Consider the following 24,877-nt stretch of genomic DNA (forward strand, 5'->3'; position numbering starts at 1 on the left):
CCTGTCATGTGTCCCCCAAGGCCCCTCCCGCTGGCACAGGTCTAGGGCGGCAATTCTGCCCGTGTAGCAGGGGACCCGGTTACACCCGAGCTCCGTCAAAAGGGATGTGGAAGAGCCTGGCCCGCCCCAGCGCAAAGGAACAGACAGAAGCGTTTGTCATGTTTTCCTTTTAATAAAGCTTTTTACTCAAAAGTGTAGCTTTGAAAATGTCTAGCTTGTGAAAACCAGGAAAGCTGGGGGCCCCCTGGCTGTGACCGCAGCCGCGGGGCGGGGCGACGTGGGATGGGGGGCCGCTGGGAGGAGGGGGGCTGCCTGCTCCCTGCTCCTCCAGAACCAACGGCGCCCCCCTCCCGTCAGGGCTGGCACCTGGGGGTGCGCAGCCCCCTCGGATTCCAGGGCAAGGGACAAGATTTAATACAGTGAAACAGAACGCAAAAGCTAAGAAACAGATCTTTAGAAATCACTAGGGAAGCAAGTGGTCAAAGAATCCGGGTTATGAACATTAAAACTAGGAACCGTAAGCCTGCCACCTTACCTTCTTTGGGTACTGGGGTGAGTGTCTTGGTTTTTGGCGGTGGGGCACTGGAGAGGGGGGCGGGATTCTGACAGACTCCCGAGTCCGGCCCCACACGGCCCACGGCCCCCGCGGCTGGCAGTGCAGTGGGCACTGGGGGAGTGCTCCCACCCGTCTCCCGCGCGAACTGCCCGGTGCGAGATGGCAATCTCAATCAAAAAGGGATGCTAGATATTTTAAATAACTTAAAAAAAAATCATTTCATAGAAAGCAGCAAAAAACGTATTTTCCTCTCTGCAGAAAGCAACCGGCGCTGTGCCCCGACGGCCCGCGGCCCTGGGAGTGGACGCCCGGCCATCTGCGCCGCCCGGCTACCCCTGGAGCCCGCCGGCGCTGTCTGGAGGACACTCTCTGGCGCCTTCGGCCAGCCTCTGACCGGCTCCCGCGGGGGAGTCCTCCTTGTCCGGCCGGGTCCCGTTGGGGATGACGCTGTCCCCATTGACGAGCCGGTGAGTCAGGGCCTCCTGCACGCCCGCCGGCCCATCCAGGTTCCGCAGGCCCAGGGGCAGCCGCGAGTCGGCCCCGCCGGCCTCCAGCAGCCCCAGGCCGCTCTCCTCGTACTTGGGCAGCGGGGCGGCCGCCTCCATCTGCCGCCGGAAGTGCTCCCGGCTGGCCGCGGCGCTCCTCACGGCCTTCTCCAGGATCTCCTTCTCGCCCAGCCGCAGCTTGATGGCCATGGTGGCGCGCGTGGACAGGTTGTGACTCTGCAGGAAGGACTTGTCCTCCTGGGAGAGAAAGAGAAAGAACAGACACGGGGACCGTGGGCGCCTCGACCCGCAAAACCGGCACGGCAGAGGCGGGGCCGCTGTGCCGGGGTGGCGCGAGGAAGGGGGGGGTGCAGACACAGAAGGTTCTAGAACTTGACTGTGAGGGAGGTTGCCTGACTGTACACACTGACATTTCAAGAACAACACTTCAGAGCCGTTTTACCGTATATGCATCACACTTAAACAAAAAGCAAAACAACCCCCCCCCCAAAAAAAAAACGGTCAACCGAGAAAGACCCTTGGATCCAACGGTGACTGCTTGAAAGCCACCCAGGGTGGGGGCGGTGACGGGCGGCAGGGCGGGGAGCAGCTGGATGACTGTCGGGGGTTGGTGTCGCCGAGACAATAGAAAAACACTTAATAGAGTTCGGGGGAAGAGTGAGCGATTCAGACAAAGATCCCACAAAAGCAAATGGAACCTGTCAAATACATAATTTTGCTAAAAACTTCAGAGGAATGTACCCAAAATGGCGCTCAAAAGAGAAACCCCCAGGGGCTGGGGAGTTCAGAGCAAGGAAGGCGCACGGGCCCATGGCCGGTGGTGTTCAATCCCGGGCACCCATCCAGGCCTGGGCGCAGCCAGGAGCGAGCCCTGAGCACGGAGCCAGGAGTCGGCCCCGAGCACTGCCGGGTGTGGCCCGAACAGGTCCCTGGGGACGAGAGGCACACGCGTTCCAGGGAGCCCTCGGCCCCTCCTCACCTCGATGGTCGTCTTGTAGGTCTTCAGCAGCAGCGAGGCGCGGTCCTCCAGGAAGGTCCAGAGCCGCACCTCGTTGTCCCAGCTGACGGGGTACTCGGAGTTGCCCAGCGTGAAGATCCTGTCGATGGCGTTCTCGCCCAGGAGGTGCTCCCTCAGCTCCTCTACAACACACACGCACACACACGCGCACACGTGAGGGATCCGCACCGCGACCCCACGCAGCCCCACTGCCGCGGCAGCGCCCACTCCCTGAGACCTGCTGGACGCTGCAGGATCCAGGCCAGAGGGAGGCTGGGGGGGAAGGGGGGCAGAGGAAGGCGAGACTGGACACGCCCTGGTGTTCGGTGGGTCGCTGAGTCCCACGAGCTGTGCTGCAAACCCCGTCGTGTGCGGGCCACCCCCGTCCACCCCCGCAGCGGGCCGCACCACAGTGCCTGTGGCCTTGACTTGCCCGGGTCCCACAGGGCTCGGGAGAAAGCAGAGACACACGCGCGAGTGTCCGTCCCGTCACACCGGCGCTGGGCAAGGAAACTCAGCAACGCTCAAGCTCCGGGGTGCCCGGCGAGCCCCACGCTGGCCAACACTGCCTCTCTCAGAGCTGCCTGCCCGCGCCCCCTCGGTAACTGGGAGCAGGGGAGCTGGGGGAGGGGGGCGAAAGCTGCCACCAAAGCACCCCCTGCTGGCAGTCGACCCTCCGACGGCGTCAGGAGAGCCGAGGAGACGTGTAGTCCTGGCAGGACCAAGGAGGAGCTGATCAGGGCCCAGAGGAGCAAGCCCGACGGTGCTATGCCAACGTCACGGGAGACACTGGGTCCTCACCAGGGCACTGCTCCCGATGTGCCAAGGAGAGGCTGGCCTCGGACCCGAGCCCAGCTCTGCACCCGAGCGAGGGGCGGCAGCCTGGTGTGAGGCTGGGGAGGGGGCAGGCTCGGGTTCAGGGGGGCCCAGAACCAGAGTCCTCTGGACCAGGCCAAGACGCACGCTCACCGCCGTGGCCACCAGCTCACCCGTGCTCGGGAGGGGGGGGTCTCCAGGGGAGGGGCCCACTCTAAAGCCGTCTAAGGAGCTGCCACGCCTCCCACTCCTCGGTCAAAGCCCCTGGGTGCTCCCCTGCCCCGGAAGCAATTACCTTCGGTCATGCAGAAGACACGGAGGAAGGCCAGCAGCTGGGCAGAGATGGGCAGCTCAGTGACGTGCAGGGCAAAGACGCTGGAGCTGCCAAGGGCAGGAGGCGGGTGAGTGGGCGGGACGGGACCCTCTCGGCTCCCAGGTCCCCGGGTCAGATCCTTTCAGCCCCACCTGGGGCCGGGCTGGGGGGTGGGGGGGCTCAGGGTGGCGCTGGAAGGCCGGCCAGAGCCAGTGGGCCCGCCAGGGCAGCGCGGGACGAGGCCCACTCAGGCCACCCCAGGAGCGCCAGCGGAACGGAGCCGAGCACTAAACTAGCCCCGGTCACTGAAAACGGTCCCCTCTGATTTACGACCAGGTCACCTTTTAATCGTTCATCAAATATTGGCACGTGCAATTAAAAAAAAAGGTCTGGATAATCCATTATCATTAGGAATGGTTCCTCCGCTCCCCGGGGGGCTAATAAATCATAATCCGCTGTTAATTCGCTGTTCATCATTCTGCGCCCCAAATGCAGGAAAATCCTGGAGAAGTCAGCCGGAAATCCCCGGGCTCCCCGCGGGGGAGGCGCCACCAGGGACTAAGGCAGGCGGGACGGGCAGGCGCAGGCGGTCGCGCGCTGGGGGCCCACGGCGGCCCCCCCTACTCACGTGGGGATGCCGGCGCGGGCCAGGACCTCGGCCTTCATGGCGTACAGCCGGTCACTCTTGCTCACGCCGAGTTTGATTTTCACTCTGTCGTGTGAATTATTGTCAAAGAAAAACCCACTGTGGACCACAAACTCTGCATTTGACCGAGCGCCATAGAAAATGTAAATCTGAGATGCAGCAAAGGGGAGATAAAGGGACAGGAAAGACACTTAACATCCGTTCTCAGGAGCCCGCGGGCAGCCCCACCGCGCTGGCACACACCCCTCCGCGCAGTGCTCCACCCCCCCATCCCCCCGACTGAGCCTGCCGCAGAAGGCGTGTCCCCAACACGGTCACCGCCCGCGCACGCTGACACAGAGCTCAGCGCTCACCTCAACGCCCACGGCCTCCCCGGGCCTCCTGCTGACCTGCTCTCGGCTGGCCCCCCCCCACCAGTGACAGAAACCGAGCTAGCCCGCAAACACTAACCCCCCACCCCCACCGCAGACACGGGCCGAGCCCAGACCCACTCTGGGACACAAACGGCCCTGAGTCCCCGCACCGACCTCTCCCCTGGGCTGAGCACCTGCCTGCGATGGTCCCCCGCGCCCGCAAGCGGACACCCACCTGCTCTCCCGCCCGGAAGTCCTGCAGCGCGACGCACTCGCAGCGGTCATCTTCCAGGTTGTAGCCGGTGGTGATCTGCGGGGGGGAGGCGGCAGCTGGAGCCCGAGGTGGCAGCAGCCCCGAGGGGGACAGCGGCCAGAGGGACCCAAGGAGGCCACTGTGCACCCCAGAAACTGACGGGGAGACCCTACACCTGACCGGAAGTGCTTCCTCTGCACACACACGCGTGGACACAGACAGACAGGCATAGTCACACACTTGTGAACATGCACACGAAGCACACATGATGGACATACATGTATGGTGTGGTCACACACAGATACACGGATCCATGTATGGGTATGCACGCTCAAGAGACTCGTGTATGGTCACACATGGACACATGTATGGACATGCACACGGACACAAGCATACTGGGCACACATATGGAGATGCAGATGGATGCACACACAGGCACACATGTATGGTCACACATACAAACACATGGATACACGTATGAATATGCACGCTCAGACGCACAATGGGCACACGCATGGACACACATATAGGACATGCACATGAATGTATACCTGGGCACACATGCATGGACACACACATGAACAGACGCGTGTGGACATGCACACATATAAATACGAGCATGAGCACACTCATGGGGACACGCGTGGATCCGTGCCCATGAAAGCAGGGTCTCTGGAGGGCCATCATCCTCCACTGTTGGACCCGTGGGACACGAACACGCGTGTGTGCACCCACGTTACAGACCCAGAGGCAGGGTCCCTGGAGGACCAACGACATCTACTCTCTGGCCACCAGGAAACTGAGGCTCTGGGAAAGGCCGTTTCTGAATCCTGCGCACTTTACCCTGAAGCTGAGGCCACTTCCAGCCCACCATCCTCAAACCCAGCCCATGGGGCGAGACCGGGTCCCCACACTGGACAGAGAGGTGCCCTTGGGGCACGGGCTGGTCAGCCCCGCTGTGGGGCAGGCTGGCTGCCTGCTGGAACCTCGCAGAACCTGGCCAGCCAGCCCCACAGGAGGGGCCAGCCCATGTGGGGCCAAGGGGCAGCACCCCCGAGCACCCCAGGACAACAGCACCGCCACCTGCAGGAGTGACCCGAGCCTCGCTCTGAGCTAAGGAGGCGAGTGTGGCCGGGGCGCAGGCAGGCCCTCCCCACAGGCTCTGGGCCGTCTGCTTACAATAAAGAGTGTGCTTTTGGGGCTGGAGCGATAGCGCAACAGGGAGGGCGTTTGCCTTGCACATGGTCTAACCCAGGTTCGATTCCCAGCATCCCATAGGGTCCCGAGCACGGCCAGGAGTAATTCCTGAGTGCATGAGCCAGGAGTAACTCCTGTGCATCGCTGGGTGTGACCCAAAAAGCAAAAAACAAAAAACAAAAACAAAAACGTGCTTTTGACTTCACAAATGTAAAACAAGCTCTAAGGCCCCATCAGTTTGGGAACCAAGGGTTAATTTCTCAAAGTGGGGAAACGGGCTGGAGCAACAGCACAACGGAGAGGGCAATTTGCCTTGCACGCAGCCGACCCGGGTTCGATTCCCAGCATCCCATATGGTCCCCTGAGCACCGCCAGGGGTAATTCCTGAGTGCAGAGCCAGGAGTGACCCCTGAGCCTTGTTGGGTGTGACCCAAAACGAAAAAAAAAAAGAAAGTGGGGAAACACAAGCGTCCAACGTTAAAAGCCACTTGAAACTGTTTTAAAGCTTCAATATTACCAGGTTAAAATAGGGCTGAGAGGGGAAAAGAAATAATGTAAAATCTGGTTTGTGCCCCCCCCCCCCCCCCCCCAACCAGGGACAGGGACAGCTGCCGGCTCTACCCGGCCCTGCACTCAGCACTCACACTCGGGGCTGCGTGGAACTCGAAGCAAAACCCCAGCCTTTCCGGGCCAATTCTAAAACGTTAGGAGCAGAGAGAGCCAATGTGGAGAAGGGGGGCGATGAGAGGGGGCTGGGGGAACTGACCCCCGCGGTAGGCCGAGACAGCAGCGGCCCCCAGCCCCTCCACCCACCCACGGTCCCCGCCAAGGGTCGCTCCCCCCTTGCCAGGGACCCCAGGCTGCTGACCCCGGGGGACACAGGGACGGGAAAACAGCAGGGAAGTGACAGTGACAGGAAGGAATGGGGGGGGGGGGGGTGCTGACGGGGGCGAGGGGAGGAGGGGAGGGCCCAACCCTCGGGCATGGAGAAGGACACTTGGGCTGTGTCCAGCGTTCCTCCAGGTGGCGGAGAAGCGCGTCCTCACCAGGCCATTGGTGTGGTTGCACATGTCCCACAGAGGAATGAGCGCCAGGGTCACCCGCGAGCCGTCCTCCGTGGGGATCTGGTTCTGTCGGGTCATGACAGATGAGACGGCCCACCTGGAAGGAGAAGAGCAGAGGGGGTGACGGGGGCGGGGGTCGCCGGGACCAGCCCCCGCAGCCGCCTCCTCCCACTCACAGGTGCTGCCAGCATTTCCGAGCCCCGTGGCAAGAGGTGGGGGGGGGTCACTCCCCGCCCCCAGGGACCCCCCCAACCCCGCTCTCCAGCAAGCTGAGGGCTCCGAGAAGAGCAATGCCCCCCCCCCCGCCCATCTGACGGGAATCCAGGAGAGACTCCTGAGAACGAAGGCTGCTATTTTTAACACGCGTGCAGGGGAACTGCATCTCTTTGTCCCAGAATGTCCCCACTTGACACTGGCATCGCCCACTGGCGAGGGAGGTGGCCTGCAACGGCGGCCTCACGCGCCCGAGCTCAGGCATCGCCTCACTGACCTCCCCTCCCGCTTGGCGCTACCGGAGTGGGGCAACATCGCCCCCCAGCTGCCCTCAGTGCCTGGACACTCGTTCCCCTGACCCACAGTGTCTGTTCTGGGCTCTAAACAGTCCCACAGACAAGTCCCGGGGATGGACGCCACTTCCTCACTTCTGAGATCACACATCCACTGACCGCCCCCTTACACACACACACACACACACACACACACACACACACACACACATCCACTGACCGCCCCCTTCCCAACACACAAACACACACACGCATGCACACACACACACACGCACGTACACATGCACCAACACATGCGTACCCACGCACACACATGCACCCACGCCCACGTGTGCCCGCCCCACACCAACCTGTAGTCCTCGTACGTGAAAGACTCCTTCAAGGGCAGCTTGTTGGCGTGAGGATGGGTCTGGGCGTTGGAGGTTCCAGAGAGCGGTGACGGCGGCGAGGAGAGGAGACGGCAAAGAGGGATCAGTCAGCGCAATTTCATTAACAGGCCGCCTCAGCGATCTAACGAGGGGCCCGAGGAAGCGGGCGCGGCGGGGACGGCCGCGCGGGGGGACGCGTCCATGCATCACTGTCAACTTAATTTGTTGTGCCCACCAGCCGCCATAAATCTGCTTCATATTCCGATGCAGGGACCCAGACGCCGCCCAAAAAAATGCGGTTTAAGGCAGGCTGCGTCCCCCGCAAGGAGGCCGCTGAGGGCCTGAGGCGCTCCCGGCTGGGACGTGCCTTCCTCGACCTCCCTGGGAACGAAGATCTCCCAGACCAGAGCAGAGCAGCGTGTTTAAATGTTTAAATGGTGCTTTCTTATTTTTTTTTTTAATTTCCTGAAATTTCCCCCCCCCCCGCCCCACCCCTACGTGGTGGGGGTTGGGGAGGTGGGAACTCTTGGTAAAAATATCTAAAAACTTCACGCTAGAGAAAACTGCTCGCCTTTCAGCGGGTCTCTCCATGAGCGCCCCGCCCCCACCCCAGGCCCTGAGAAACTTCTAGACGGCAGGAATCTGAGCCGGGTCTGGGGCAGGCCGTGCCTCCCGCCCGGCTGTCGGGCAGATTTCCGCAGAGGGAGAGCGAGGACCCGCGGTGGGCTCAGTCGTCCACGGCCTCTGCTGTCCAGCGCTGCGGAGCTGATTTATGGCCAGGCACAGGCTGGGGGGGTGGGGTAGTGGGGGGGAGGAGGGAACAGGGGAGGCAGAAACCGTAGATCAATTAGGAAACAAAAGCCAGAGCGCAGGATTTTAGGCAAATTAGAGCCGACAAAGGGCTGCCAATTGGGTGCTGGCTCAAGCAGCTCGCCCCTTCCTATGCCTCAGCCCGGTGTTAACCCTTCGGAAGGAAAAAAAAAATCAAAACTATGAAAACAGGCGATTTTTAAATGTCATGCTAATCACAGTGAAATGAAAGATGATATATTTTAAGTCAATATGTAAAATAACACAGTGCCCCGGGGCATTCTCAAGCTGCTACAGGAAATGCAGAAAATCCTGTGTTGGGGGGGTGGGGGGGAGAAATAATAACAACAATGATCAGAGGAGTGGGTGAAACTCAGCTGCCGGGCCTGAAACCACTCACCCTTCCAGCCCTCAGCGAAGGCCAGCAAGCTGGTGGCACAGGGGACACAGGGGACGTCGCAGGAAAGTTGAGAACTGCCACCCCACGCCCTCCAGCCAGAGGGAACGGGACAGGACCAGAGACAAGGCAGCTTTCGTGCCAAAATGCATTTCCTTTTCTCTCCTGATAAATGAACTCGCCACCGCAGGGATGGGGGGGTTCTCTATCGCTGACTCAGTTACTTTACACTGGCATCGGCACTCACCAGTAGCCCCCCAAAGCTGGAAGTCCCAGGCTAAATCCTGTCACTGCCACAAACCAGGCCCCCACCCGGGCTGGACTCCCTGAGTCGGGAGGGGAAAAAGGGGAACTTGTCAAAATCAGGATGTCAGGGTCCGGGTGACCCGGAACCGCTTCTAAACTCCGGGATCTTTGACCCTCCATGTAACGACGAGGCAGCAACCTCTGCGGGCCAAGGGGATGGGAAGCCAGCGCCAACCTGTCGGCCCCCCGATGGGTCCGTCTAACCCGGCCCCCGGCCCCCGGCCCCGGTGAGGCCGCACGGAGAGCTGCAGAATAAAAATGTGCAAACGTTTCCTTCCCATTAATGGGAGATTGTTTTAGCTACTGGGTTATGTAATATTTTCAAGAGTCTGTTAGAAATCGTTGTTCTTATCTGCCTGGAAAAAAAAATAGGGTGTGCCGACTGCACATAATTCTGGTATAAAAAGCTGTTCTGCGGAAGACACAGGCACTTAGCGTCTACACTGAAGCCGGCTCTGACAGCCGGAGCGGGCGCGGGGGCCACTTCCTCCGCCAGGCCTCGCCGCCGTGGCACTACCGCCACCTACTGGCCACGGCCGGACACGCTCCGTCTCCCCAGGGCTCTGGCTGCAGCCACGGGCCAGAGGACAACGGACCGAGGACGGCCACCACCGTTTGAGCTTCTCACGTGCGACACGTGAGCTCCGGGGAAAACAAAATCGCCCCCACTTCTTTGGAGCCCCTCGGGGGTATTTGCACAAGGATCTGGAAACAGCCTGTGTCAAAAATGATTTGCACGTGGACCTTGACTTCCGGAATATTTCCACATATCCTGGGGAGATGGGCGAGAATCCTGCCACCTTCGCCCGCATTCTGGGCCACCCCGAGGGACACTGCAGCCCGGCAGTCAGGGTGGACACAGCCGGGGGCGACCACAGGCCCAGGAGGAGCGGCCCTGGGCCTCCCGGACTCTGGCCGGCACCCCAACAGGCACCCCACAAAGACTCGTCCAAAGGCTACCCCTCTGGAAGATTTTCCAGGGCTGCCCTTTTGAGTGAATTATACAAGCCTGAGGGCAGAGGAAAGAGCTTTGAAAAGAGGATTCTTGTTTCCTTAAGCCCAGCCGGGCAGCCCCAGGCCCAGCCCCTTCCCTCCCTAAAGAGGTCTTCCAGAGGAGACTCAGTAATATCGTACCTGGTACAAAATAATCACTCTGTTTGGGGAAGATTAATATCTAAAATCATCTGTTTGGCTTCAATAAAAAGAAGTAATATTGTTAAATATGTAAGTATGACATTTTGAAGAATTTACCATATTGCACGGGCCTGGGAGCTCTGCTTAAGGAAATTAAAAACCACTCCAGTCAGTATACTTGATCCTTATTAAAGTTCTATCACTCCAATGAAACAAAAATAAACCAAGGAGAAATTTAAATAAAACCTATGGATTACACGCATTTGAAGAGGAGGAAAATGAACAGCATTCTGGCTTTAAAAAATTGATTTAGCATGCAGCTTCTCTTTATAGTCCCTTGATAAAAGTGAAATCTCCCTAACAAACACTTAATAAAACCTGTCAATATCTCGGGAAAGAAAAATGACACAAATGCATTAAGTATTAAATACCCTTGGAAAAAGTCACATATTCCATGAATTTTTGATGTACTATCTTGACATTAATGTAAAACCTTGATATTTATAATTGACAGATATTTAATAAAAGTATAAAAGGCGGCGGCGGCTACGGCAGAGCATGCAGATGTGCTCGGCGGATCAGAACGGGGGGACCGGCGTGCACCCGCACGAGCCGAGGGGGCCACACACCTCGCGCCTGCAGCCCGGTCCATGCTCAGACCACAAACTCGTGGGGCCAGAGTGAGCCGGACTCATGTCATGTGAGTCCTGCTGCCGAGACATCTGCTTGGAAGGGGGGGGAGGGAGGGAGGAAAGATCTTTGAGGCAAGACTTTTTTTTTCTCTTCTGGTTTTGTTTCCCCTTCTTTTTGCTTTTTTTTTAAAAAAAAAAAAAAACAAAATCACGTTGAATAAAAAATAATCAGCATTTGAAAAATCAAGACAGACAGCAATAAACACTTTCATAAACGAAGAGAAATTCCTTAAACTGGTTCTCAAAAGAAGCACATTTGACACAAAGAAAGATCAAGACCCCTTGAGGGAACCGGAAGGACAAACGGGAACTTCTGAGGAAGGGCCCTTGGCCAGGGTGGACCTGGTTTTCCCAGATTCAGGAAGGCAGCTAAGGGGGGCAGCACCCAGAGAAGGGCCTGAAGGAAAGTGAAAACCACCCGAAATACCACCAAATCACAGGTTCAACCACTGCGTCAGGGCAGACCTGACCCTCCTTCCAGACACACGCGCCTTCTCAACGGCCGCAAAGCGCTGGTCACGCAAAACCTGATTTCCAAGCTGTCCCTGGTTTGGTCCCATCAAAACCCAGAGCACTGTGAACTAAATTTCCCCCCTCAAATAAACCACGGCTGCATTTTTTTTCTTTTTTGGTTTTTGGGTCACACCCAGCAATGCACAGGGGTTCCTCCTGGCTCATGCACTCAGGAATTACTCCTGGCGGTATAGGATGCTGGGAATCGAACCCAGGTTGGCTGTGTGCAAGGCAAACGCCCTCCCCGCTGTGCTATCGCTCCAGCCCCAAACCATGGTTATTTTACCCGACTCCCTAAGCTGGCTCTTACAGGGGCAGTGGCTAAAAGACAAGGCCCCCCCAAGAAAGCCCTGAGGGCTTCAGGACCACCTTCCTGCACGAAGCAAGCGAGTGGAAACTTGGGAGCCGGGAGCCCAGCTCAGGCATGGAGCAGGCCAGAGACGTTCGAGCCAGGCCAGGGCTGGGCAGCCCCCTCCACCCCACGCCCCCCCACCCCCCACCCCCTGCTGGAGCGGCACCTGGCAGTTCCTGGCCAACTGCAGAGAAGGCAGAGGGAGCCAGAGCTCTGGCCAGCCGCGTTGAAGGCTAACCCCTCTCCACGGAGATCCCCATCCCCACACCCAGCCCAGGGGCTGCGAGGGGCGGGGACGAAGCGAGCCAGTAGGAAGCAGGGGTCTTCGGGGTCGGGAGGAGGAAAGGGGTGCAGAGGGGACACTTCCCCGGGTCCTGCAGGGCCCTCCCTTGGGAACAGCAGGCTCTCACGGGATACCTGCCTCCCTGCACGCTGAGGACAGGCTTCCCCAGGACCCAGCCTACTGCTCTCGTTTCAGATGAAAAAAAAACAGGGGGGGGGGGGGGGTGAAGGGCGGAACTACAGAACTTGCAATCTGCCTTACAAACACTGGACCCAGGTTGGACCGGGGTTTGATCCCCGGCATCCCAGATGGTCGCTGGAGCCTCCAGGAGTGATTCCTGTGCACAGAGCCAGGAGTGAGCCCTGAGCACTGCTGGGTGAGGCCCCTCACCTCAGTCCGAGGCTGGAGAGCCAGGGCGGGGGGGTCACAGCCCTTCCTACTCACACAGAACAGGAAGAAAGTGCCCCCGCCCACCTGCACTCAGGCCGCTCACGGCATCCCTGGTCAGTTCCAGGCTCCGCCCCCAGGGGGCGCTATCACCCACCCTGGGAAACAGCTCTACGCAGACACCCAGCAAAACGGTTCCTAACCCCAGATTTTCACTCTGATGAACAATGAACTGGAACAGAGCATGGTTCGTGTCTTTGACTCTTAGAGGGAAGAATTCAATATTTCAGAGTGGTCTATTTAACTCTACTAATTTGGGAGGTCCGGTTTGGACCGTGAAGTGCCAGGCAGTGAACTAGACCTTCCTCAGCTGCACACGCATCCTTCCGACCAGCTCTCCAGCCAAGATTTTCGTTTTATCTTACTTTGTTTTTAAGGGGCCACACTTGGTGATGCTTAGGGATTCCTTCTGCTCTGCACTCAGGAATCACTCCTGGTGAGGTCCAGGGACCCATCACGGGATGCCGGGGATCGAACCCGGGTCAGCCCTGTGCAAAGCAAGCGTCCTACATGCTGTCCCATCCCATGCCACCGGCCCTCAACCCTTTGTCTTCAAACACGGATTACATTCAGCCCGTCACTGAATTCTTCATCATGAAGTTCTCTGAATCCACTCAATATAATCCAACACATCAATACACATTGAATTCAGATTGTTTGCTTTTCATTTAGGCGTTTAATTTCCTAACCAAATGTATATTCCTACGTAATACATATTTTAATCAAGGAAACAAGATTAGTGGAGAATTCGCACTGCTGTTCAGTAAATTTACAAAGTTACTCTAAGGTGAAATAATGGTAGGGACTGGGGGGTCTTAAGGGCGGGGGGAGCAGGCTTTGCACGCGGGAGCCCAGGGCCTATCCCTGGCATCCTCCGTGTACCACTGGGAGCGACCCCTGAGTACTGTTGGGTGTCACCCCCAAACCAAACCAAGATGAAATGATTGTGCTTTTCATTGGAAGACGCTGAAATCTATACGCCCAGGTTTCCGTCAAATTGAAAGCTTCTGAAATGCAGAGAAGACGCAGGTCTGATGCACCTTCTCTGCCGGGCGGCCTTGGCCTGAGGGACGGTTGCTCGCGAGCACTTCCCGGCTCTCCTGTCCTGGGCCTGGTGCCACCACCATGACACCCCCACGGTCCGACGCTACGCCCACGTGTGCACCCATTGTGCAGGTCACACCCCGTGTGAACGACCCCCAACACCCCAGCAGCACCGGTCAGGGAAGGAGGGGCTGAGGAAAAAAAAAATCAACAAGCTTCATTTTTAGTTTTTAAAATTGACTGAATTGACTGAGGTCCCGCGATTCCCGACAGTGTTAAAGAGTCATGTCATGTCATGGCCACCGGGAAAAACGAAGTCCTGAAATTTGCTGATGGCCAGGGCGAGTGAAAGGTGGTGAAATGAGTCAGAGGGAGCGGAACAGGCACAGAATGATCAGACTCATTGGTGGAAGACAGAAAACCACAGTTTGGGACGAATACCCAAGGCCAGTAGGAATAAGGGCCAGGGAGGGCTGGACCACAGATGGCAGCCTGCCCTGACTGATGGCGGGGTGGGCAGCCAGGACAGACGGGACCACTAGGACAAAGACAGATGGAACCGGTCACCCTGGACAAGAAGTGAGTGCTGGAAGCAGATAAAGGGACAGACATGATAACCTTTCAGTACCTGTATTGCAAACGATAACACCCAAAAGTGGGCTGGAGCGATAGCCCAGCAGTTAGGGCGTTTGCCTCGCAAGCAGTCAACACGGTCGACCCGAGTTCAATTCCTCCGCCCCTCTCGGAGAGCCCGGCAAGCTACCCAGACTATCTCGCCCGCACGGCAGAGCCTGGCAAGCTCCCTGTGACGTATTCGATATGCCAAACACAGTAACAATTGTCACAATGGAGACATTACTGGGCCCACTAGAGCAAATCGATGAACAGCGGGAGGACAGTGACAGTGACACCCAAAAGTGGGGGGGGGGGGGGCAGAGGGAGGGAGAGTGAAGTTCTGCCATAGCGGCAGGGAAGGGGATGGCGGGAAGGAAACTGGGGACACTGGTGCTGGGAAATTACACTGGTGAAGGGACGGGTGTTGGAACACTGTATGACTGAGACCCCATCATCAACAACTTTGTAACTGTGTCTCAAGTGATTCAATAAAAAGAGGGGAAGAAAGGGTCTGTTACCACCACCCCCTCCCCTAGGCCACAGTGTCCCTCCCGTTCAGCCCCACTGCACACCCGCACAAACTGTTCTCTCACTGGGGACACACAACCCTTAACTGAGCACCACTGTATGAGGAACAGGCCCCTGGGGACGGCCAGTCATGGGCCATCCTTACGCCTGCCTGGTAAACACAGGCTCTCTCGACAAGCTCCGTGGCCTGAGGACAGCCTCACATTTTGCTTGCTCCACAGTGCTGACTGCTTGGGGTCCAGGAGGGGCCAGAGGAGGGGTCAGGGAGGACAGCAGGAAGGACGCTTGCCCGGCCCGAGGCCGACCGGGTTCTATCCCCGGCAGCCCACATGGTCTCTTGAGCCCGCCAGGAGTGATTCCTGAGCACAGAGCCAGGAGTCAGCCTCAGTACCACTGGGTGTGGCCCCAAACCCAGGGAAATCGAAACCAGGAAGGGCCAGAAGAGGCCCAAGGACTTTAAAACACAGCAGGAAGCAACGTCGGCTTCCTCCTCTGCTCCCCAGGGACCAGGGCCTGCTTTCCCAGAGTGACCACGCTCATGAGTGCACGGGCGCATCCTGTGTGCGCTCGCGTGGGAGTCAAAAGCCACCCAAGATCAAGATAGAGGACAACTGAAACACCAAAAATCAAACACGGAGAGAGGACCAAAGCAGGAGTGCCACCCGGAGACCACGGTGGCCGTCCGCACGGCTGCCCAGAGAACGCAGCCACGCAGAGCCAGGAGGGACACCAAGTGCGGGAGGGAGACGGCCCGCGGCAAGGCTGCCCGCTGGGGTCACTCAGGCTGAACGGAGGACGGGAGCTTCTCGGCCGCAGGCGTGCCGACGGTTCACAGGCCCAGCGGGAAGGCCCGTTCCTTTCTCTGAGGGGAGAGGGGCCCCTGTGGGAAATGGAGAGCCACAGGGTCCCTAGTTCCACGTTTACTGGCTGCTTCCTGACATTTCCTTTCTGTTTACAGCATCTAAGCTCTATGTCTAAGTTCTAAAATGAGTATTTAGGGGCCGGAGCGATGATAGCACAGTGGGGCGGGCGTTTGCCTTGCACGCGGCCAACCCGGGTTCGATCCCCGGCATCCCATAGGGTCCCCAAAGCACCAGCAGGAGTAATCACTGAGTGCAGAGCCAGGAGTCAGTTCTGAGCAATGCCGGGTGTGACCCAAAAACCAAAAAGTAATAAATAAACAAACAAATGAGTATTTGGCTCTTCCTGAGCGGGCTGCTCTCTCCGCTGAGGCCCACAGCACTCCTGCCAGCCTGTGTGTGCTCCCTGTTCTCCCCCAGGGCGGTCAGGACAGATGTTCGATCCTCTCCTCGTTAGTTCAGCACTGGGCTGACCTCAGGGCCGCCGCAAACCCATTTTCTAACGGGTCACGTCCTGATTCTCCTCTCGCTGAGTACTGGGCTGGCCCCCGGACACTTGACCAATCCTGCGTCTCCGGTTCCGCTTGGCTATCCCCCTGACGATGGCCGGTACCTGCCTGCTGTCAGGTGCCCGCTTGCCAAGTCAGCCTCGGGGGCCACGGCTGGAGACGCTCGGGGACAGCTCGGCAGCACAGGGACAGCCAGGCCTTCACTTTCCCCTCTCCGCTGCTCTTTCAAACGCTTGAGGTTTCGGCTGGCATCTCGGCCCCTCGAGTCAGCTGTGTGGCGTTCCTGGGCCCACCCTGAGCGCTCTTGTCCTGTATGCCCGCACACTGCACACACCAGGACCCCAGGCCGTGCTCCCATGCCCGGGGAGCGGCAGGGCATGCGGCCTCCAGAACAGCTCAGGGGCAGGGCCCGGCCAAAGGCCGCTGTCCACGCTGGCCTGTGGCCCGCCCTAGGATGGGCACTGTGGGGTCTCTGCGGGCACTGGGGAAGCACTGCAGGGTCTCTGAAGGGTCTCTGCAGGGACTCTGTGGGGTCTCTGTAGGGTACCGTGGAGTCTCTGCATCTGCAGATACCGCGGGTACTGTGGGGTCTCTTTGGGTACTGAGGGGTCTCTGTGGGGTCTCTGCGGGATCTCCATGGGGTTTCTGTGGGTCTCTGCGAGTCTCTGTGGGGTCTCTGGTGGTCTCTGCGGGTCGGGTACTGTGAGGTCTATGAGGTCTGTGGGGTCTCTGTGCGGTCTCTGTGGGTATTGCAAGGTCTGCTGGGTCTCTATGGGTCTCTGAGTACTGTGAGGTCTGAGGTCTGAGGTCTGTGGGGTCTCTGCGGGTCTCTGTGGGTACTGTGAGGTCCCTAGGAATCCCTGTGAGTCTCTGTGGGTCTCTGGGTACTGTGAGGTCTGAGGTGTCTCTGTGGGGTCTCTGCGGGATCTCCATGGGGTTTCTGTGGGTCTCTGCGAGTTTCTGTGGGGTCTCTGGTGGTCTCTGCGGGTCGGGTACTGTGAGGTCTATGAGGTCTGTGGGGTCTCTGTGCGGTCTCTGTGGGTCTCTGGGTACTGTGAGGTCTGAGGTCTGTGGGGTCTCTGCGGGTCTCTGTGGGTACTGTGAGGTCTCTAGGAATCTCTGTGAGGTCTCTGGGGGTCTCAGTGGGGTCTCTGGGGGTACTGTGAGCTCTGCGGGGTCTCTGTGGGGTTTCTGCGCGGGCACTGTTGGGGTCTCTGCTTTCACAACTGCTTTGTTCCCGCCCCTCTGCAGGTGGGTCACATCTCCAAAGCAGTGCAGACTCGCGTCAGGATGCGTTTCTGCAGCCGAGATGATCCCGGAACCTGCCAGGGCCCAGCAGCCCGAGTGCGTCCCGGTGCCCCGCGTCCCGCCACGACGTCCAGGCCGTCCCTCCCTCCACCAGGCACAGCCCGACCTGTTGCTTCTGTTTGGAAAAACCCCCAGGCTCCCTCAGGGAAATGCCCCGACGCGAACAAGGGTCTCTCCGTCCCCGTCCTGCCTGGCACCCGTTTCTGGTGTTTCTCGAGGCCACTCTCGGAGGGGTGACGCGTGCCCCGAGCCACCTGCCTCAGCCTGTGTCTGCTCCCTCTGCCGCGCGATCGGGCGCCGCGCACTTTCTCCTTCCTGCTCGTCCTGGTCGGTCAGTCTTCTGGCTGTGCCCGAGTCGGGAGTTAGTCCGCTGCGTGTGCCTTTGCCGCTGGGGCCGAGAGCCCACACAGGCGCCACTACAGCCTCGGTCCTCCCTTCTCTGAATGTGATGGTGTCGGATCTGGTCCATTTTGAGCTCGTGTGTGTGGTCTTCACTAGTGAAAACCACACACACACACACACACACACACACACACACACACACACACACACACACAGAGACGCCTAGCTCTGCGGCACCTGGTCACAGTGCAATCCCTGCAGAGAATGTGGGCACCCCTGTAAGAATGCACTATTGGGGCCAGAGCAACAGTACAGTGGGGAGGGCGTGTGCCTTGCACGAAGTCAACCTGGGTTCGATTCCCAGCATCCCATATGGTCCCCCGAGCACTGTCGGAAAAATTTCTGAGTGCAGAGCTAAGAGAAGCCCTGTGCATCACCAGGTGTGACCCAAAACGGAATAAATAAATAAATAAATAAATACAAAGAACGCACTATTAGGTACACAGAATCCTCCTGCACAGGAAGCCTGATCAGTCTTTGCCCACTGAGAGGCCAGCGGGACCCATAACGCCTCGAGGGCACTAGTCTTGCCCGCCAGGAGTTAAGTCCTGAATGCAGAGCCAGAAATCACCCCTGAGCATCGCCAGGTGTGGCCCCCCCAAACAAAAACAAAATCGCAAGGTCTCACCAGCGCAAGGCTGGACTGACCCAACACCTCTGGGTGCCCTTCCCAGGGACCTCCAAGTCACGCGAAGTCATGCTTGCGGCCTCCTGCTGTGTGCAGAAGTGAACTGCAGTCTCCCGGGCCAGCAGTCGGCTTAGGGGGACGACGGTATGAGAGCCTGCTGGCAGCGTGAAGCTGTGAGTGTCAGCCAGAGCCCAGCCGCGGCCCAACACCACGAGCCTCCCGGAGACCACCACGACCGCAGGGCTGCGTCAGTGGCCACATAGACAACCAAGGGGCCAGCGAAGAACAGGTCTGGTGCAGACTCAGCTCGCCCCAGGACAGGAAGACGGCCGAGTAGGAAGTGGTGATAGAGAGCTGCCGCCAGGTCCCGGACCCCAAGCACTCACTGAAAGGCTTGAGGGTCTGTGCACACGTGCGGAAGGGCTCCCCCCGCCCGCTGAAAACCTGGAACCACCATGCCAGAAAAAATCAAAAAGTACAAAGCGCTGGGAGGAATTGCAGCGCCTGCCCGCCAAGGCCCAGGGCTGGCGCCCAAAAAAGCAGGAGACACGTGGCCCGGGGGTAGGGGAGAAAGCACGGCACCTCCTGGAGGAGGCAGCTCATATGAAACCCAAAGGGCTTTCTACCTGAGGACGAGTCGCGCACTTTATTTGGGTCAGAGGGACGGACGCAAACCTGAGTGTGATATCCTTGTGCTGTGACCTTGCCGCCGTGACATTTCATAACAAACAACACTTCTGATGGTGACAGAGTGAGATCACCACCTCATGCAGAGAAGATACAGCCGGTGTGTGTGTGTGTGTGTGTGTGTGTGTTTGTGTGTGGGGGGGGCAGAGTAATAGGACTAAGGGGAGGTGCTGGCCTGGCACCTGGGCAAGCTGGGCTCAATCCCTTGTGATTAAAGACCACACACACACACTGTGTGTGTGTTTCACTCTCAATCCCTCACACCTCGCAGGAGTGGTCCCTGACTGCAGAGCCAGGAATAAGCCCTGGGCATCACCAAGTGTGGCCCCAAAAGAAAACAGGAAGAGGATGTAGCCAAGACCGAGCCTCGGGGGTCTCGAGATGAGATGGGGGAGCGAGCGAGGAGCCGTCCTCCCGCCTGGCCGCCCGCCACAGCTCAGCGGCTGGAGGAAGCTCTAAGCCCCACTCGGCCGTCTCTCCTGCTCCCCGTGTCTGGTCGCGCTCAGGACCAGATGGGCTGCTGGCGATCCCAGTCGGGTCAGCTGCTGGCCGGGCAAGTGCCCGACCTGCTGCTGAATCGCTCGGGCCCGACGGGCTCCATCCAAATGGGGTTTTCTGTGTATCGCTGCTACGTAACTCAATTAGGCGTCAGGAGACCCAGTTGAAGTTGTCGGACAGGCAGGATCAGTCTCCTGACTCGGGGACTTCAATGCCAGGATTTCAGAACTGCCCCATCTGGGAAGCGCTACCGAGGGGCCCGAAGCTCCCGGGACCACGGACGTGGAGCGCCGCCCTGCACTCAGTCCCCCGATACTGTCCTCCACTTTGGTTTGCAGAAAAACTGAGCATAGGAATGACTGCACTCAACACCGCGAAGGTCAGACATTCGCAACTGGGTCACAGACACGGCTGTGAAAGCGGAAAGAGCGCGGCCAGGGCCATGGCACAGGAGGGGAGGGTTTGCTGGGCACGGGCCAAGCCCAGCTCCGGCCCTGGCACCACACAGGGCCCGTCAAGCACTGCCAGGAGTGACACGCCGCCCCCGCCGAGCATGGAGCCAGGAGGAAATCCAGAGCATGCCTGGATGTGGGTCCAAACACAGAAAGAGAGAAAGGGAGGGCGGGAGGGAAGGAAGGAGGGAGGGAGGAAGGGAAGAATGGAGAGAAGAAGGGAGAAGAGAGAAGGAGGGAGTGAAGGAGGGAGGGAGAGGAGAGAAGGAGGGAGGGAGGGAGAGAGGGAAGGAGAGAAAGAGGAAGAACAGAGAAGGAGGGAGGAAAGGAGAGAGGGATGGAGAGGAGGGAGGAAGAGGAGAGAAGAAGGGATGGAGGGAGGGAGGGAGGGAGGGAAGGAGGGGGAGGGGGAAGAGGGAGGGAGGGAGGGATCATGTCTTTCATTCTAAAAGCACAACGTGATAACCATGTCACCGGACCCCGCGCCGGGCCCCATGCCAGGCTGTTTCACTCGGGGCGCCCCAGAGCAGGGCAGGTGAGAGCCCTTCCCGCCCCAAGGGACCCAGCCCGGGCAGCCGAAAACTCCCACAACTCAACCACCGCCACACTCACGGCCACTCTCCACACGCTCGCGCCGAGCCTCGTCCACAAGTGACCCCATCACTGGACCGCGTGGCTGCATTTGCAGCCACTCGACACTTCATACCACACCCTACCCATACTCCAAGAGTACCGCACCACACTGGACGGAGAGTGAGAACTAAAGGCACACGAGGCTCAACTTCTAACAACATATTAGTGCTCTCTCTCTCTTTTTTTTTTAAATGTAGGAGGTACTGCTGTTTATTCAGCCACCGATTAGCTGATTGAATTGGGCATGAACTTCACCGTGCTCTCTTAAAGAAGGGCTTAATGGCCCCTGGGTGAAATCCAACAATCCTCACCCTCTTTCCGCTAAGGATACTTTCTTGTAGTATTTTCAGTGGTTTTTCCAAAACAAACAATACAAAATACATTATTTCGGTTCTGCTTTGGGGCAGGGATTGGGGTTCGGGATGGAAACACCCAAAATATGGTGGTGGGAAGGGGTCATGGCGGTGGGATTGGTGTTGGAATATTAAATGTAATCAAATATTTGTGAACTACTTTATAAAATAAATTATAAAAAAAAGTAAATAAAAGCGCCACGTCAGCCTTTGCGCGGCTCACCTGGATCACCCTGTAGAAGTAGGCGTACTGCCGAGCGGTGTTCTTGTACTGGCTGAAGACGTCGTGCAGGGCTTGGGTGCACTGCAGGTAGCGGACTTCCTCTTCTTCAAAGTAGAGAGGGGTGTCGTACTCGCTGGGCAGGGTCTGGATGTAGGGCTGCCAGAAAGAGTTGGGGTTGGCGCGCTCACACAGCAGGTGGAAGGCCAGGGCGATGTTCCCCATGGCTTGAAGAATCCGATCTTGCGAATACAAGGGCCCTGGGGAACCCAGAAGGAAGAAGGGTGAGTCCCGCCCGCCCTGCGAAAGGCACCCACTCCAACTAGAAATGCAAGTTCTGGACGTCACAAAGATGCCTTGGGGAATCTACAGTCACACGCATAAAGGTCGTCGGGTGCCCCTCGACCATGTCAGACTACGAGCAAGGAAAACAAGGGCAGACTGGAAGAACATTTCCCTCGTGAAGGAAAAACAACCAAACCGCACCACAAAGGGGAATTTACAAAGCGTTATCATCTGTGCTTTGCCTTGAACAAAGAGCCAGAAATTATTCTCACCCAACACTGAATTTTTAGCAGATTCAACAGTCATTAGCAATTTTCGTGGAACCCATAAAAATAATTCTTCTGCCTGGGGGGGTGGGGGGTAGAAATAAGAAAATATTAGAGTCATCAAAACAATTTACAATCTTCAAGCACATCTGTGGCCAGACAGCCAATACACACTAAAGAAAATTCTCAAAGCTGCATCTTACGCTCTTCATTTCTCATTTTCAATGTATTTCAAATACAAGCATGCATGCTCCAGTTAGGAGTTGAAACTTAGCTTAAAGTCTTGTTACAACAGAAATACTGGGTATATTTACCGAGAAGACAAAGGATCTTTCAACCAGAATTTGAAGTCAATATAAAAAATTGAGGTGGCCCAGCATGATAGCACAGTGGCCAACCCAGGTCAGATCCCTGGCACCCCACCTGGTCCCCTGAGCCCTGCCAGGAGTGATCCCCGAGAGCAGAGCCTGGAGTAAGCCCTGAGCACCGCTAACTGGGGCCCAAAACCAAAGAAACGAATTTTCTAAAAGCAAAATTTGAGGGCTGGAGTGATAGCACAGCGGGTAGGGTGCTTGCCTTGCATGTGGCTGACCTGGGTTCAATTCCCAGCATCCAATAGGGTCCCCTGAGCACTGCCAGGAGTAATTCCTGAGTGCAGTGCCAGGAGTAACCCCTGAGCATCGCTGGGTGTGACCCAAAAAAGCAAAAAAATATAATAAAATAACGGTCACGATCATGGTCCTCACGTTGTTCATCAGTTTACTCGAGTGGGCCCAGTAACATTGTGAGACTTGTTACTGTGTTTGGCATATCTAATATGGCACGGTTAGCTTACCAGGCTTTGCCGTGCGGGCGAGATACTCTCGGTAGCTTGCCGGGCTCTCCGAGAGGGGCGGAGGAATCGAACCTGGCTCGGCCAGGCCGGTCGCACGCAAGGCGAACACCCTACCGCTGTGCTATCGCCCCAACTCAAAATAAAATAAAATAAAATAAAATAAAATTTGAGATAGGGGCCAGAGCAATACGGCAGCAGGGAGGGCGTCTGCCTTGAATGTGGCTGACCCAGGTTCAGCCACCAGCATCCCAAATGGTCCCCGAGCGCTGCCAAGAGTGATCCCTGAGCACAGAGCAGGAGTAGTAAGCCCTGCACACTGCTGAGTGGGACCAAAAAAAAAAAAAAAAAACTCCAATGTTTTGAGGTAGAGCAGGAAGCTGCCTGTCTGCCTTAGCAGACTCCTGTATTTTTAGGTTCTAAAAACACAGAACGGAATCCCCGCTTCCAACAGGAGAACCCTCTGCCCGGGTGTGCTGCTCTGGGACTGAGGTCTCTCACGCACTGCGATCAAGATGCACTGCGGGGGGATGGGGGGGTGGGAGGGAGACTGGGACCCGTGGTGGTGGGAAATGGGCACTGGTGGAGGGATGGGTACTGGATCGTTGTATAACTGAAACCCAAGCACAAAAATCTGTAAGTCTACAACTGTACCTCATGGTGTCTCACTAATAAAAACTAAAAAAGGAGGGGAAAAAAAAAAGACACACTGCGGGCACTCGGTGTCCCCTACCGCCACCTCCCCGCAGGGAGCTGGGCCGGGCGATAGGCTCACAGGAGCACTTTGGGCACCAGCGTGCAGTCATGTTGGGGAAGGTCCCCGTGGGGACGGAGCACGGCGGGGAGGGCACCGGCCGTGACCCCTGGGCCAGACTCCTGTGGGAATTCCCTCCTGGTCCAGCTGCTGGCTGCGGGACAACCTGGGCCGCTCGGGTCTGACAAGAAGCAGGAGGGCTTGTGTGCCAACCGACAGGAACACAATACGAGAGACGCCCCCAAGACAGCCGTCCACACGCATGTGGGCTGCCGGCACAGGGACGAGCGTGGGCTCGTGGCTCCCTTCAGGAAAGGCAGCTACTTCCTCCACACACTGGAGGGATGGGCATGGGAAAGATGCCACCCTCAGCGGGCCTTAGCGCCCCCCTCAGTCACCCTAAATCACCCTCAGCAGCCCTCAGCCACCCTCAGCCACCCTGAGTCACCGTCAACCACCCTCAACCACCCTCAGCCACGCTCGGCCACCCACAGCCACCCACAGCCACCCTGGGCCGCCCCCGGCTGCCCTTTGCCCCGTATGCCTGTGCCTGCCGCGGCCCCGTCGCCTCACAGTTGACGGTCCAGCCCTGTCACGCCCCCACGCTCACCTTGATGTCCCGCGTGGCCTTCAGGCCGAAGCCCTCCTCCTTGAAGTTGCCCATCTCAAAGCCCTCCACGGAGGCTCCGTTGTCGGAGGCCCATTTCAGGAGCTCGGGGAAGTAATCTTCCCGCTTCCCCTCGTAGGTGACCGACAGACCTGCATGGGCCGCGGGAGGGACACACGTCACTTGGACGCGTGGGAGAACGTGGGCCAACCCGCCTGAGGGTTCCTGGGGGCGCTCACAGACGCCCCTGCTCCCACAGGCCCGGGAACCAGGCCCAGCACTCCCGCAGGCCTGGCCCAGAGCGCGCGCCCTGGTGCTCGGCACCACGTTCCCTGCGGCCTGTGACCCGGGCTGACACTGCCACTGCCACTGCCACCGCCACAGGGGACAGCCTCCAACCCTCCCGCCGGCAGCAGCTCTGCAGACTGTCTGATTTCTGAAAGGAAAACGAAGGGATGAAGGATAAGGAGCTGGGGGTGGGGAGTAGAGGGGATGGAGGGGGCGGGGACGGGGGCACCAGACTGGCCTCGGGCACGCAGGGCTCTCAGCAAGGAGGATGAGAGCACACATACATACACACACACACACACACACAGAGATGCACACATGCACACAGACACATACAAATGCATACACGCACACACACAGAAACACACATAGATGCACACATGCACGCACACACACAGATGCACACACATGCACACAGACACACAACAGACACAGACACACACACACACACCATGGCTAACAGGATTCTCAGCAAGCGTCTGAAATAGTAGGATGAGAACACGCACACACATGCACATAAACACACATGCACAGACGTACACACAACACAGATACACACAAACACACATAGACACACACAGACACACACTCTGTGGCCC

At 58.0% G+C, this 24,877-nt stretch overlaps 1 protein-coding gene across 1 annotated transcript in view; it reads right to left on the bottom strand.

Moving 5' to 3' along the window:
- Positions 1-219: 219 nt before the first annotated feature.
- The window catches only part of SETD3 (SET domain containing 3, actin N3(tau)-histidine methyltransferase), a 36,587-nt gene continuing 11,929 nt past the window's right edge, over positions 220-24,877 (bottom strand). The window contains exons 4-13 of the mRNA XM_056135494.1: positions 23,994-24,142; positions 21,804-21,876; positions 21,250-21,506; positions 7,558-7,616; positions 6,684-6,798; positions 4,423-4,497; positions 3,817-3,983; positions 3,171-3,256; positions 2,042-2,202; positions 220-1,299 (exon numbers count right to left, since the gene is read on the bottom strand). Coding sequence (XP_055991469.1) covers positions 886-1,299; positions 2,042-2,202; positions 3,171-3,256; positions 3,817-3,983; positions 4,423-4,497; positions 6,684-6,798; positions 7,558-7,616; positions 21,250-21,506; positions 21,804-21,876; positions 23,994-24,142 — 1,556 coding nt within the window. The 3' untranslated portion in view covers positions 220-885. The remainder of the gene's footprint in view (positions 1,300-2,041; positions 2,203-3,170; positions 3,257-3,816; positions 3,984-4,422; positions 4,498-6,683; positions 6,799-7,557; positions 7,617-21,249; positions 21,507-21,803; positions 21,877-23,993; positions 24,143-24,877) is intronic.

Source organism: Sorex fumeus, unplaced genomic scaffold, assembly GCF_029834395.1.
Source record: "Sorex fumeus unplaced genomic scaffold, SorFum_2.1 ptg000120l, whole genome shotgun sequence".
Taxonomy (NCBI): Eukaryota; Metazoa; Chordata; class Mammalia; order Eulipotyphla; family Soricidae; genus Sorex; species Sorex fumeus.